General features: G+C 46.1%; 1 protein-coding gene across 1 annotated transcript in view; it reads left to right on the forward strand.

Annotated features, from left to right (window-relative positions):
• The window catches only part of EXTL1 (exostosin like glycosyltransferase 1), a 67,212-nt gene that overhangs the window by 38,743 nt on the left and 15,116 nt on the right, over positions 1-13,353 (forward strand). Inside the window, exons 2-4 of the mRNA XM_028738787.2 lie at positions 5,018-5,111; positions 8,419-8,526; positions 9,928-10,047. Coding sequence (XP_028594620.2) covers positions 5,018-5,111; positions 8,419-8,526; positions 9,928-10,047 — 322 coding nt within the window. The remainder of the gene's footprint in view (positions 1-5,017; positions 5,112-8,418; positions 8,527-9,927; positions 10,048-13,353) is intronic.

Below are 13,353 nucleotides of genomic sequence, written 5' to 3' on the forward strand. Positions count from 1 at the left end.
TGGCCAACCAGATGCCCTTGGGAAGCTCACAAGATAGGCCTGAGCTCAACAGCACTCCCCCCTTCTGTGGTTTCCAGAGACTGGTGTTCAGAAACATATTGCCTCTAACAGTGGAGGTGTTTTTGACAAGTTTTGAAATCGAAAAATATGCAATTTTACACAATTTAAAGTTTGTGCAAAATTTTATTTCAGTTTTAGTATAAGTGATTTTTAAAAAAAGAAGTAGAGAGAAATGTCAAAATGAGCTGAAGCTCTCTGTAAATGTGGACTAGACAAAATTCTCTTCCATCCCTCATTAAAGTGAAACAAGCCCACACACGCATGAACAGATCCTAAACCAGAAGCACAGTCAGAATAAGATGGTGGTCCAATGAATGTCGTCAGATTTGCTGCTAAGGAAACTATTGTGGCTTTTAAGAAACAACCCAAGATATGTACACAAGCAAACTAGATTTTGTATTATGCTATGAGACTGCAGACTGGTAGAGGGTTGGTTTTTTTTTAAGATCCATAGTTTTTTAAGGGTGAGGCTGGGTGGGAATGGTTGGAGAACTTTATAACCCAACAATCTGTTCAGCCTTGCACTCCCCTCAGTGTTTTGTATGCAAGGGGAGCTGACCTCCTCCTTGAAAGCCAAGAGTACTATTCCACGTGGCGCCGTGCCCCACACTGGCCCCTTTGTTCTTCCTGCCCCACTGTGCTGCTTGTTGGTGGAGCACAAGTTTGGAACACAAGATGGTGTGTCCAGAGCAAATGTAAATATTGGATTTTCCGCTGTGGTTACACAGGCAGCCTGCAGTGAATTTACCTCTCTCACTGTGAAGTTTGCACAGAGGCTTCTTTCATCTCTGGGTGTTTCATGGAGCATGGTGGTTGCTGCCAGGTTCCAGGCTTCCCAAAATCAGGCTGTGGTAGGAACCAGGAACATTCCCAACAGAGCCCTTTGTGCACTGGGGAAGATGTTTAGAAGACATTGACTTGCCCAACAGAAAGACTAGTTTCCTTGTTCTTCTTCCTGGTTTGAAGGGCTGATGAAGACTCCAGGTGAGTGGACTGCAGTGCAGGCCTCATCATCGGCCTGGATTTATACATAGGGATCTAAAGCCACGGCTAACAGGGGATGATGACATTATAATAATCCAGATCCTGAGAGCGCAACAACAACAGCATGGCCAGCTCAAGACTGAGATGAAAAACCCAAGCCCTGCAACCTGGCAGCTGCATGTGTGGTGTGACAGAGGTGTCTTACCAACACTGGTGTCGCTGCTGCTCACCTGTGTTTTCCGTGGCTTTTGTCTTGGTGGTTGTGAGGAATAAGAACGTGCTTTTTCAAAAGACTATAAGGTTGCAAACGGCTAAGTAATCACAGACTTGCTCATAGGGCGTACCTTTAGAAAAGCTTGTGGTTAGGATGCTCATAGATAAGGGCCTTTTGCAACCGAAATGCTGTTTATTGTATGCTTCGCTGATATGGAACTCGTTTACACCCACTAGTGGTTGGGATGTGGCTTTATCACTTGAGTCAATGTGTAAAAACATAAGAAACATGGACCAAAGGTAATCAAGGGTGGTAGCTGCCAAAATTAGAGTAATGGTGTAAGAAATGAAAATGTTGCTTTTCATATAAAAGCCACAAGGCCGCGGCTATGATGTTGCTTTGCTCAAGACCATAGTTACTGGAAAGCTTCAGGCATAATGTTGCATTGTACAAGGATGCTAGGCAATCTCAGAGAAGCAGGCATCTTGCTGACACCTGGTAGTGGTCAGAACGTGGGCATGATAAGTAGACAAGCGTCAGCAAGTATAGAGATCAATTCACACTTATCTCCAGGTATTTTTGTTTGGCTTAGCGTGTAGTTGCAAAGGAAATAGACCAAATAAGGGAAATAATGAATAATGTTAGTAGGGTAATTAGGCGGTCATGATAGGCTGTAAACTTTGTAGTCACCAACCAAGGGGGTGACTAGGGAGGGACCTGCGCTTCGGGTGTAGGGGATATAAGCTTGTGTCTGCTACTTTTGGACACCCACTCTTGCAAGAACACTTTTGCAATCAATAAATTCTTTGCTGCTTCACCAATTTTGTTCAGATTTTATTTTGAAGGTCTCAGACCCACTTCTGGTGTGGAGTGGTGGAGTGGTGTGGAGTTTTCCCACAGCACCTGGACAAGGGTGGCATGCTGGTAAGGTTTGGGCCATGCAGGTGCACCAACAGGAGCGCCTGATTGGTTGTTCCACTGGTGCGGCTACATGGCCCAGACCTTGCCACAACCCTTCTCTGTCCCTGTCCAGCCAAGCAGCAGCAACACCAGCGTTAGGAGGGCGTCTCCACAGTTCTGATAGACTAAGCATGCCTTTACTTCTCCAGTCCCTGCAGGCTGAGCACTTGGCTTTCCCAGGACACATATGTGCATCCATGTGTCAAGCCACACCAGTAAAACTTCAACTCTGTAGTCCCAGGGCAACTGGCCGTTGGGGCTAGGGGTGTTTTGCATCCCATATTTATCACATGCGCCACCGTTTCTGTTCTAGAGCGGTTCATCTTCTGCCAAAAACTGTTATTCATCTTGCTGCTCGCTGCGATGAGATTACATAACTTGTGTAATTTACATAATTACATAATTTCCATCCTGGGCTCCTTTGGGAGGGTGGGACATTATATGAACGAATATGTAATATGAATGAATGAATGTGTAAATTGTGTTGTAATTTCCACTCCATATGTTCTAATGCTAAGGAAATGCAATGCAAAGGGGGAGTGGACATAATCAAGTATGTATAATTTTGGACTGAAAGCAGCAACAACAAACTGATCATATTCACAGGATTGATTTCCGATCCAGATGTGGGATGCATAAGCGAACATTGGCAAATTCATTTCCATCAGAATCCTCTGCACATCCTACTTGAGCCTAAGTGTTCTTTTTTGGTAGAGAGTGGGGGAAGAAAGCTTCTTTTAGTTGCTCTTTCTTTGGCTGATGGATGGGACCAAGTTGGTCTCTTCCTTACCTTGATGTTCTTCCTAGGAGGCAAAGGGAGCAGCTCCCAACCAGCCCTTGGTCCCCCGGCCAATGGCTGTGGCCAGAGCATATTTCTCTTCAGTTCTGCAGTCCCAGGGCAAATGGCCGTTGGAGCAGAGTGCTTTTGTTGTCAGGGAGTGGGGAAGCAAGCTCCATTTCTGGTCAATGGTTGGGCCCCATCTGGACTTCCCCTTGCCTTTGTGTTCTTCCTTGGAGGCAGGGCCTACACAGCCCTTGTAATAAATAAATGTGTGCGTGTGAAAAATATATTTCCCATGAAATGCAGAATAATGCTTCCCTCACGGAAGGAGGCATTTATCACTATTATACTGTTAATTCACACCATTTAGTCCTCTATTGCATTTTCCCTGAGATCCATTATATGTAATAAATGAATCTACTTAACTAACACTCTGGAATTGCAGACTGCTTGGGGTATATTAAAAGAAATTGCTGGCACCCTAAACAGATAACCTGCAGGGGTACGTTTATAGAAAACAAACTATATTGTTTATGGTAGAAAGCACCCTCTGGGTGATTCAAGGCAATTTGCCCAGGCAGAGCAGCAAATGGTGGCTTCCCAACCTCTAGTCAAGTACCAAGGCTGACTGCCCAGTTATTTTTTCACCTGATGCAGAAAATCCCACAAATACCTCTTCCTGAGATTCAAACAATGACAATAATAAACAGGTAAATAACTATTTGCAGCCCTTTCATGTTACTTGGCTTTTCCAGGTGACAACCTCCTTTTGCCTAACAACAGGGCCGGCCCAAACCCAGTGGGAAAATTAAGTCAGGCCCTTGTAATGTGAACAAGCATTTCTGTCCAAAATGCAGGCTTTACATTTGCATTACAACCTGTCTGAAGCAGGAGCTGCTTGAAGCCATGTGTAAGAATGTGCTTGCTCTCATTCACAAGCTAAGCAGCCCTGGGCCTGGAAGTGAAGCCATGAAGTATAACTATGCACATATCCTGTGGGAAATCCTTCCATGTACAAAGCTCCTCTGTTGCCCCCCACCTCCCTCCCTAACACTACTTAGGATATTTGTATGTGTGTGGTGAGGGAAACTCGGGACTCTTAGCAGGGCTGTGTGGAAACTTCTGTCTCTCTTCAGCTTCCCGCCCCCCCCCCCCACCTGAGCTGCGTCACATTCAGCACACACAACTTCTCTGTCAGCCATTCTCTGGGCCTTGAGTGCATTCTTTGTTCCACGGTGCCTTAAACGCATACGGGAAGGATATACGTCATGGGCCCACCTTGGACCTGACCTGATGTGCAATGTGTGTTCAAAGTAGCTGCTTAGAATGGTGGAAACAGGAGAGACAACTGGAGTCTTGTAGTTGTTTTGAGACCCTTGCTGGGAGCTGGTTGCCCATTACGCCAGCCCCCAAAAAGGCAACTCAGGGACATAAAATTATTATTATCAAAAACATGCTGAGTCAGTCTATTGGTTCACCTAGCACAGTACTGGCTCTACTGGGGATAGCTGGTGTGATGGCGACCTCCAGATACAGTGGTACCTTGGGTTACATACGCTTCAGGTTACATATGCTTCAGGTTACAGACTCCACTAACCCAGAAATAGTACCTTGGGTTAAGAACTTTGCTTCAGGATGAGAACAGAAATCGTGCTCCGGCAGCACGGCAGCAGCAGGAGGCCCCATTAGCTAAAGTGGTGCTTCAGGTTAAGAACAGTTTCAGGTTAAGAACGAACCTATGGAACGAATTAAGTACTTAACCCGAGGTACCACTGTATTGTTATATTTATTAACATTGATCTATTGATCGCATACGCCCCAAGTGCCTCAATTTTCTAGGGACAGTCCTGGAATTCCAAAAGCCATCCCAGCTTCTGATTTGATCCCAGAATGTGCCTATTTCCCCTGCCAGGGCTATTCAGTCAAAGTCTTCTGCTCATAGGTTCAAGGCATAGGGGAGAGTACAGAGCTACCAATGACAACTTTCTGAAAAATAAGTTTGGGTTTTTTCTTCCCAGGTTTGACTACCAGGAACTTTTGCACAATTCCACCTTCTGCATCATTCCCCGAGGGAGACGCTTGGGGTCCTTCCGGTTTCTAGAAGCACTACAGGTACAACAAAAAGGGTTTTTTGTATTTACAGATATAAACTGGTTTAATAGTTGTTACTGTTTATCAGGCAACTGTTGCTCACAGAAGGTACAGAGAGCTGAAGGAGGAAGGTGGAAGAAAGAAACTTTCTTCCTTACTTCCTCTTTCAGCTCTTTGCTTTTCAGAAGATTTATCCTTTTAAATATATTGGTGGGTGAGAATTTTAGTTTTTGTTTCGTTCATTGCTCTTTTTATCTGAAAATGATACTGAAGCAATCAAAATTTGTAGTGTAGATGTACCTGCCCCACATTCAAGTGCACTGCAGGTATCAGCTGTTTTATGAGCCACTCCCATTTCCCCATTTCCTTACACTGTGAGATGTAATTCTTTAAACAGAAAGTGCAGTGCTTTCTCTCAGCACAATTCCTAAGCTACAGTTCCTAGGATTTCTTGTGGAGGCCATGACAGTTTGTAGAGTAGATATGCCTTCAGCAAGCTCAGTTCCTTTCAATCAATGGTGCAATGGAGGGTGAGGGCACAGGAAAGACTTTTCAAGAGCAGGAGTAGTGCCATCATCTGCTGAAGCACCAAGATTACTGGTGGACTCACCTGGCTCTGACCAGTGAATGAAGTGATAATAAGGCTTATTTGAAACAGATTGGCACAGAGGAAGTTAGAGTAAGAGGAAAATAACTAAGCAAGACCTAGCTACTTCTTTCCTTTCCTTTGATGGGGTTACTTCTTCACACCAGCAGTTTAATGGTAACAGTTCTTTGTGGCATTCTTTGCATTTCTAATTTAAAATTGTGGCATTTCAAGTGACTGATGATCTGCCATTAAAGCTTAATATGTGCGCATATCTGTATTATATACTGAAAAATAATGGATCAACAGAGATGTGTACTTTTAGGGATTCTCCTTGAGGGTATATGATAGCGATGGAGGCATTTCTCCACTCTCTGCCACCCCCTAACAATTTTCTTGAAAACCATAATGGGTGGTGTGATGGGATGATGAGCTGCTTGTGCGTGAAATCCTAGTCCCTCAGAGTTTGGCCAAGTCTGCAAACCTCTGCCTACGACGGAGCCCCTCAAGCATGGCTCCGTCAGTCGCTAGCAGAGTCCGACAGTGGGCACTTACGGAATCTCTTCCAGCATAAAAGCTCCTTAACGGAAACACGTCTTCTGGACTCTCTGCGCGACAGTTTCCGGCGAGGAGTGGGTGTCCCTATAGGAGGTCCTGAAACCTCCCCACTATTTTCACTGGAAGTGTCCCTGAGCCATCCCTCCGACTCACTTTCCCTTGGAGCTCTTTCTCTCCCCCTGCTGGTTCCCTCTTCAGCTGCTAAGTCTCTCTCAACCTCTGTGAGCCCTTCCACCTCCTGTCCTTCCGATGGCAGTTCCCTGACATCCACCTCCCCTCCAGGGCCCCCTTCACCCCCTCCCGTCCCCTCCTCTATGGGCGGTGAGGAAGCAAAACCCCTGAAGGAACCTCCCTCATCTTCCGAAGTCTCGAACACTTCCCTCCACCGGTTGCTGTTCCTGGTCTCCAAGTACTCCTCCTCATCGGAGTCTATTCCTTCTTCCACCTCCGATTCCGTGAATCCTTCCAGTTCCTCCTCCTCGTCGGTGGTGCCGAAGTACTCCCTCCTGAACCTTGCTACAGGCTGAGGTTTCCTCGGGAACCTTTGGTGGAACGTTTCTATCAAGACCTCGTCATTGACATCCTCTGCAGTTACCCAGGTGTTTTCTGACTCCGGTTCCCCTTCCCACGCCACCAAATATTCCACCTGATTTCCCTTCCACCTGGAATAGATGATTTCCGCTACATGGCTGCTGCGTTCCCTTTCTTCTAAGGCTGGTCCCCTGGTGGACTCCCCTTCACGTCCCCCCCTATACGGTGACAGTAAAGACCTATGGAATACTGGGTGCAATTTCATGTGGTTGGGTAACCGGAGTTTGAAAGCCACTGGATTGACCTGTTGAATGACCTCAAATGGTCCCAATCTTTTGGGTCTCAATTTCTTACAACCCCCTTTGAACGGCAACCCTTGGGTTGACAGCCACACCTGATCCCCCACCCTTATGGTTTCACCTTCCCTTCTGTTCTTGTCTGCCTGCCTCTTATATTCTTCTTTGGCCCTTTCTAAGTTGAGTTGGAGCTGACGATGGATCGCTTCCATTTCTTCTACAAAATGTTCGGCCGCCGGGACGCTCCATTTCTCCCCTCCTCCCCCTGGAAATGCCCTGGGGTGACACCCATAATTAGCCAAAAAGGGGCTCATCCCTGTAGACACATTCTCCGCATTATTGTAGGCAAATTCTGCCAGCGCCAACTTTTCGACCCAATCGTTCTCTCTGTCATTGACATAACACCTCAGCTATTTTCGCTGGAAGTGTCCCTGAGCCATCCCTCCGACTCACTTTCCCTTGGAGCTCTTTCTCTCCCCCTGCTGGTTCCCTCTTCAGCTGCTAAGTCTCTCTCAACCTCTGTGAGCCCTTCCACCTCCTGTCCTTCCGATGGCAGTTCCCTGACAGGTGGGAAGATGAATTGTGTGGCTGTGGTGGCCAGGACAGAGGCCGAGCAAAAATGGCCCTGAAACTCTGCAATTCAGGTGAACCTATGATCTGAGTTTTTGGTATATAGGTCAATTTAGGGGAAGCCTGATCAAAAGAAGCAAAACCCCTCCACATTTCTATACAGTGCTTTTTTCCTGGGGTTATGCATACCCCTAAACATTTTCTGAATCTAAGTTTGGCCTCATTGAGGGGCCGTATTTCAATATGAGTAGGAAAATGAGAGTACCCCTAAACATTTTTTTTAGAAAAAAGCACTGTTTCTATATACGTCTCTTACTTGGGAATTGGATGTCCTAGCACTTCGCTCCCCTGAAACAAGCAATAATATTTTATTTAGCTTAATCTCCAATTGAGCATAAATTCCCCAAGCCTCTCCAAGCCTGTTTTCTTTATACTACGTTGCTGCAGAGGTTCAGGTTGTGTGTGTGTGATTCCCACCTACAAACAGCCTCATCTTCTGGCAGCTCAGCCAGAAAGTGTGTAGGAACGGCAACAGAGCACTTGTATGACACACAGAGGTTGCCATTAAATCACTCTTCCTAGCTCAGCAGGAATTTCAAAGGCTGCAACCTTATGCACACTTACCTGGAAGTAATCCCCACTGAGCACAGTGTGGCTTGCTTTTGAGGAAGCATGCATGGATTTCTGCTGTTCATCCTAAAGCTGTCTCTGCCTGCTCCCCCCCCCCCTGCACAGCTCTCTTTCTTCTGTCTCTTTGATCTCTGTTCCTCGTCTCTCATTGATCCAGGCCGCCTGCATCCCGGTGCTGCTCAGCAACGGCTGGGAGCTGCCATTTTCGGAGGTGATCGACTGGAGCAAATCAGCCATCGTAGGGGATGAGAGGCTCCTGCTGCAGGTAACAATGCCTGCACTGTGTTAACAACCCGAGCCCGGCCGGCAGCCTGGTACAAGAAGGCACAGCATAAGCGGTCCTCTGTGCAGGGCTGTGCTTTTCACACAGAGCACTGTAGGCTTACTGTATAGCAGCAGGCGAGATTGTGAGATCATCACGGCTCTGGCCTGAACTGTTTCTTGGTAGATCATGCATCTGAAGAGTCCATGAAGGAAATGTGTGCTCTCCGTTAATCTGAGGGTGCATTGACAGGAGTGGTGCCTGAAGTATGAAAGACATCTAAGCAGTTATTTACGGAGGGTGATATCCAGTGCTTTCCCCCCTAAAAAAGTGTTTAGGGGTACTCTCATTTTCCTACTCATATTGAAATACTGCCCCTCAATGAGGCCAAACTTAGATTCACAAAATGTTTAGGGGTATGCGTCCCCCTGCGTCCCCTCCCCCCAGATAAAAAAAACACTGATGGTATCCAACTAAGGCCCCATCTGCACCGTACATTTAAAGCACTGGTTTTAACAGCCATTTTTCCCCTGCAAAGATTCCTGGGAGCTGTAGTTTCATTAAGGGTGCCGAGTGTTGTTCAGAAGCCCCTATTCCCCTCACAGAGCTACATTTTGCAGGAAGGTAGGACAATGCTCATCACCCTTAATGAATGCAGTTCCCAGAATGCTTTGGGGGAAGTGGTACGATACTGTCCTAAATATAAGATGCAGACGTTGCCTAACAGTTTTTATTATGGCATGAGCTTTTGTGGACTGGAGTCCACTTCATCAGATGTATGGAGTGCAAGCCTAAATTGGAAGGTTGTGTGTGTGTGTGTGTGTGTGTGTGTGTGTGTGTGTCTGTGTGCCCACACCCCTGTACAGTAGTTAGCAGTGAGGTCAGAATAATGAAATGCAAAAACTACAGGCTGTGACCATTACATTAAAACTTAAATGTACAGTGACCTAATCATTGCTAATGGTAATACAAAATTCCTGGCACTGGTGGAGCAATTAACATCTATATTGGGATAAAAACCTGTTATCTTGATTCAGGTCATAGGTGATAATATTGTATTTTTTAAAATAGTGGTTTCATGCCGGAGTCTCACTTTGAAGCGCATAGTAACTTATTTCATTGCACTGACCACAAAACGTCATTTCCAAAGGTTTTATGGACTCCCCACCCCACCCCAAGTTCAGAATATTCAGACTTCCCAAGTATGAAAAATGTAACCTGCACGAATGCATCTTTCAGGCAATGCCTGCCGTGCAGCTTGTTTGGCTGACTCAACATCTTTACCCTTCACTTCTGAGGGCCCCCCGCTGCTCCTGGTTTTAAAGCCAGTATGTCTGGGTATATATTTGTGATTGGTCATAAATCACTCTGCTTCCTCCCCCCGTCCCCTCTACCTCCTCACAGATTCCATCTACAGTCCGATGTCTCCACAGCGACAAGATCCTGGCCTTCCAGCAGCAGACCCAGTTCCTGTGGGAAGCATATTTCTCCTCTGTGGAGAAGATTGTGCAAACCACCCTTGAGGTAAGCCACAAGAGTCTGGGCAGCTGATTCCTTCGATGGGCCAGCTCCTTGTTCAATGTTAATTGTTGCTGAATGGTTTGGACCGAAGAGAGTTGATGGATCCAGGAATGCTGCAGGAGGCTGACTTCGTCATTGATGGGGAATCTATTTTGGCTGGCTGGCCAGATCCTTATCGCCTTTCCCCTGGAGGGCCCAATGAGACAGGTGGGTGGGTGGGGTCTGACACACTAACTAAGAACTGCCTTGTTGGAAGAAACCAAAATGCCCATGGAATTCAGAACCTGGCTTTCAGCAGAACTACAGCAGATGTTTGCAAGCAGGGCATATTGTGTTGGCAACCACTCCCTGGCTACAGCCTCTGACCATTTTATCATCCATGCCAAGTCGTCATTGATTGGACAGATTTGCAGAGGAAAAGCCTGTCATTTGGTTTGTACATACAACAATTTAAAATAATAATAATAATAATCCATTTATGCAAGTGAGCATCCCTTTTCAGTGAAACTGAAAGGAGTAAGAGGAAATGTCTCCAGAGGCCATGGCTATTGCTGGTCATAGAACAGTTGTAGACAATTCTGCTTTGTTTAGTGGCTGAAAAATTACGGGAAATTATGCCTTGATCAGGAAGCCTGGTGATGCATGGGAACTTCCAGAGCTGCACTCCTTGCCCTACTGTTCCCAGCATTAAAGGAAACTGAAAACATTTTCACTGCACACTTTTATTTGAAACTGTAAGAAGAGCTGTGCTGCATTAGACCAAAAGATCTGCCTGGTCCAGCATTGTTTCCTCAAAGCAGCTCAACAAATGCTTCTGGGAAGCTATCCAGGAAAACCTGAAGACAACAACCTCCCTTTGTTTGCCCCCCCCCCCAAGCTAGACTGCCTCTAGATGGGAAAGTTCTGTAGGAATTATGATTAATAGTTGCTGGTAGACTGATCTCCCTCCATGCATTTGTGAAATATATTAAAACGACCTAAGCCTTGGTAGCACTGAACCCTGTAAGTCAAGTGCTTCCTTTTCTCTGCTTTGAAGCATTTTTTTTTAAAAAAAACCTTGTTTCTTTCCAACCTTTATTGTATAATAGAGCCCAACATTGCAGGCACTGATCAGATCTAGACCTGCTTAGTTTCAGCAAGGTGGTGGTCCCATGTGCCTTCAGATTATATACACTGGCACCTACAGCCCACCCACTTCAGTACTTTACCCAGAGTTACAATATTATGAGAGGAGGGATCTTCATCAACTCTTTCCATGTCGTTCATAATTTGATAATGCTGTGTCGTGCCTGCCATTTGTCTGTTGTTGATGAATGACTGTTGTTGCACTCGAGGAAAGGCTAGAGAGATTGATCGAGGGTGTCTGGGGCGATACTGGGCCAAAAGCATGCTCAGATCCTACATGTACTGACTAAGACAAGTCAAACAAGCCTTGCAAAACTGAAGACAGTGAAAGCAAAGCAACATGCTTTGTACCAAGGTCTCAGGGCCTCTGCAGGTGAAGCCTGCAAATCAGTTTGGAACACCTGATCTGCTGGTTCAGTCCTGAGCTCTTGGCAGTACCTTGTCTCCAATGTGAAAAAGATAAGTAAGATTAATATTCCAAGAGGTCAGCTGCAAGTAAATTAAGATTAGAATTAGATTAGAATCAGCGGAATTGCAGACTTTAACATGGTGTTTAGATCCATAGCTTTTCAAAGCAAACACACAGACCACATTTGCCTTAAGGCCCAGTGAGCAATTTGGTGCATCCAGTGCTGTAACAGGTGTCAGTGCCTGTAATTGTGTAATTGTCTACCGGGTGCCCCATGAAAGCCTCTCGAAAAGGGGAAGAGCTGGTTCCTTTCAGTCCAGGCAGGAATAGAAAGCATTAGGACAACTGCATTGTTTGTTTCCATGCCTGGTTAGCAGCAGGATAAACAAAGTGGTGAGAGCTTAGATGAACCCCTGCAGTTTACAGCTGCTTGTCTAAACCTGAACACCTCAGCCTTCAAAGCTTCCCTGAGGTAACTCAGCAAAAGGGCAGAGGCTCAGGTCATGAGGAACACCTCCTTTTGCAAACTGTCCCAAGAGACGCTGCACAGGTGACAATCACCAATCCAGGGTTCTGCTCAACAGAAATTCTGAACCCCCTCTCCAAAAAAATAATTAAAAAAAGGCAGGGAAATTTGGGTTGGAGAGAGAAATAGCACATACAGATAAAGTGTTGCTGGCAGTCTTTTTTCATCCCTTGCTAATGGAAGCTGCTTGTCAGGTGAGGTGGAGCCGCTACGCTAGCTTCCCCACAGGTGGGCAGCAAGATGGTTGGTGAGGTGCAAACGCACCAGCAGGAACACCGAATTAGCTCCATCTGAACATTTTCATTGTGCAGATCTCCCTGCTGCGTCTCCCCTGCCGACTTTCCTTCCCAGTAAGCTGCAGGGACCCTCCTGCTGGGAAGCGGGCTTAGCGGCTCCCAGCAAGCCATTTCTGCTTGTTTATCTCTCTCTCCTAAACAGCTAATCTGCTTTGACTTCTTCCCCTCTCAACTCCTGGGGAATATTAACCAATATTTTAAAAAGAGATAAGAGAATGATAGCCACCAGCCCCTGTTTCCCTGTGTGTTTACTTATTATGTTCCTCTCCATTGTTCTCTGCCTGCCGCCAAAGAGGTCTTTGGAATTATTATTATTAAATATTTATTTATACCCCATCTTTTTCCCTGATGGGACTCAAGGCGGCTTACATATAAAAATAAGAACCACTAAGAACATAGGCGAAACAGTCATTGTAAAACCATATACATATTTAGACCAGCCCTTCCATTGAAAGCAGCCAGTTCCCTAAAGCCTGTTGAAACCAAAAAGTCTTCACTTGCCAGCAGAAGGACAAGGAGTCTAAGTTTCTCTAGGGAGGGAGTTCCAAAGACCGGGAGCAGCCAACACTTTAAGCCTGTTTCATGTGCTGCTTTGTGCACGCATGTAAAATATAGCGAGGTTCTTGTCCCATTGTAGGAAGGGCTATAGCAGGGGCGGGGAACCTTTCTGGCCCGATGGGACAGTTCTTTTTCAGCCCCACTTCCCAGGCCAAATTTGACAGGTGTCAATCACCTGTCAGTTATCAGGCACCATGTGGGAATGGGCAAGCGGTGAAGCAGTCTTCTGCAGGATTAAATGCTCTGCTCATCTGTCGATGAGTGGGAGGGTTCAGTTGTGCTATCTGCATCACCAGTGTGTGTTCCCTGCAGGGGGAGTGCAGGTGAAGCAGCACTTTGCATCTATGAACTATGTTCATCAGGTGGGGGTTGTTTCAGGGGGAAATAGCTTTTTG

Source organism: Podarcis muralis, chromosome 7 (assembly GCF_964188315.1).
Source record: "Podarcis muralis chromosome 7, rPodMur119.hap1.1, whole genome shotgun sequence".
NCBI lineage: Eukaryota > Metazoa > Chordata > Lepidosauria > Squamata > Lacertidae > Podarcis > Podarcis muralis.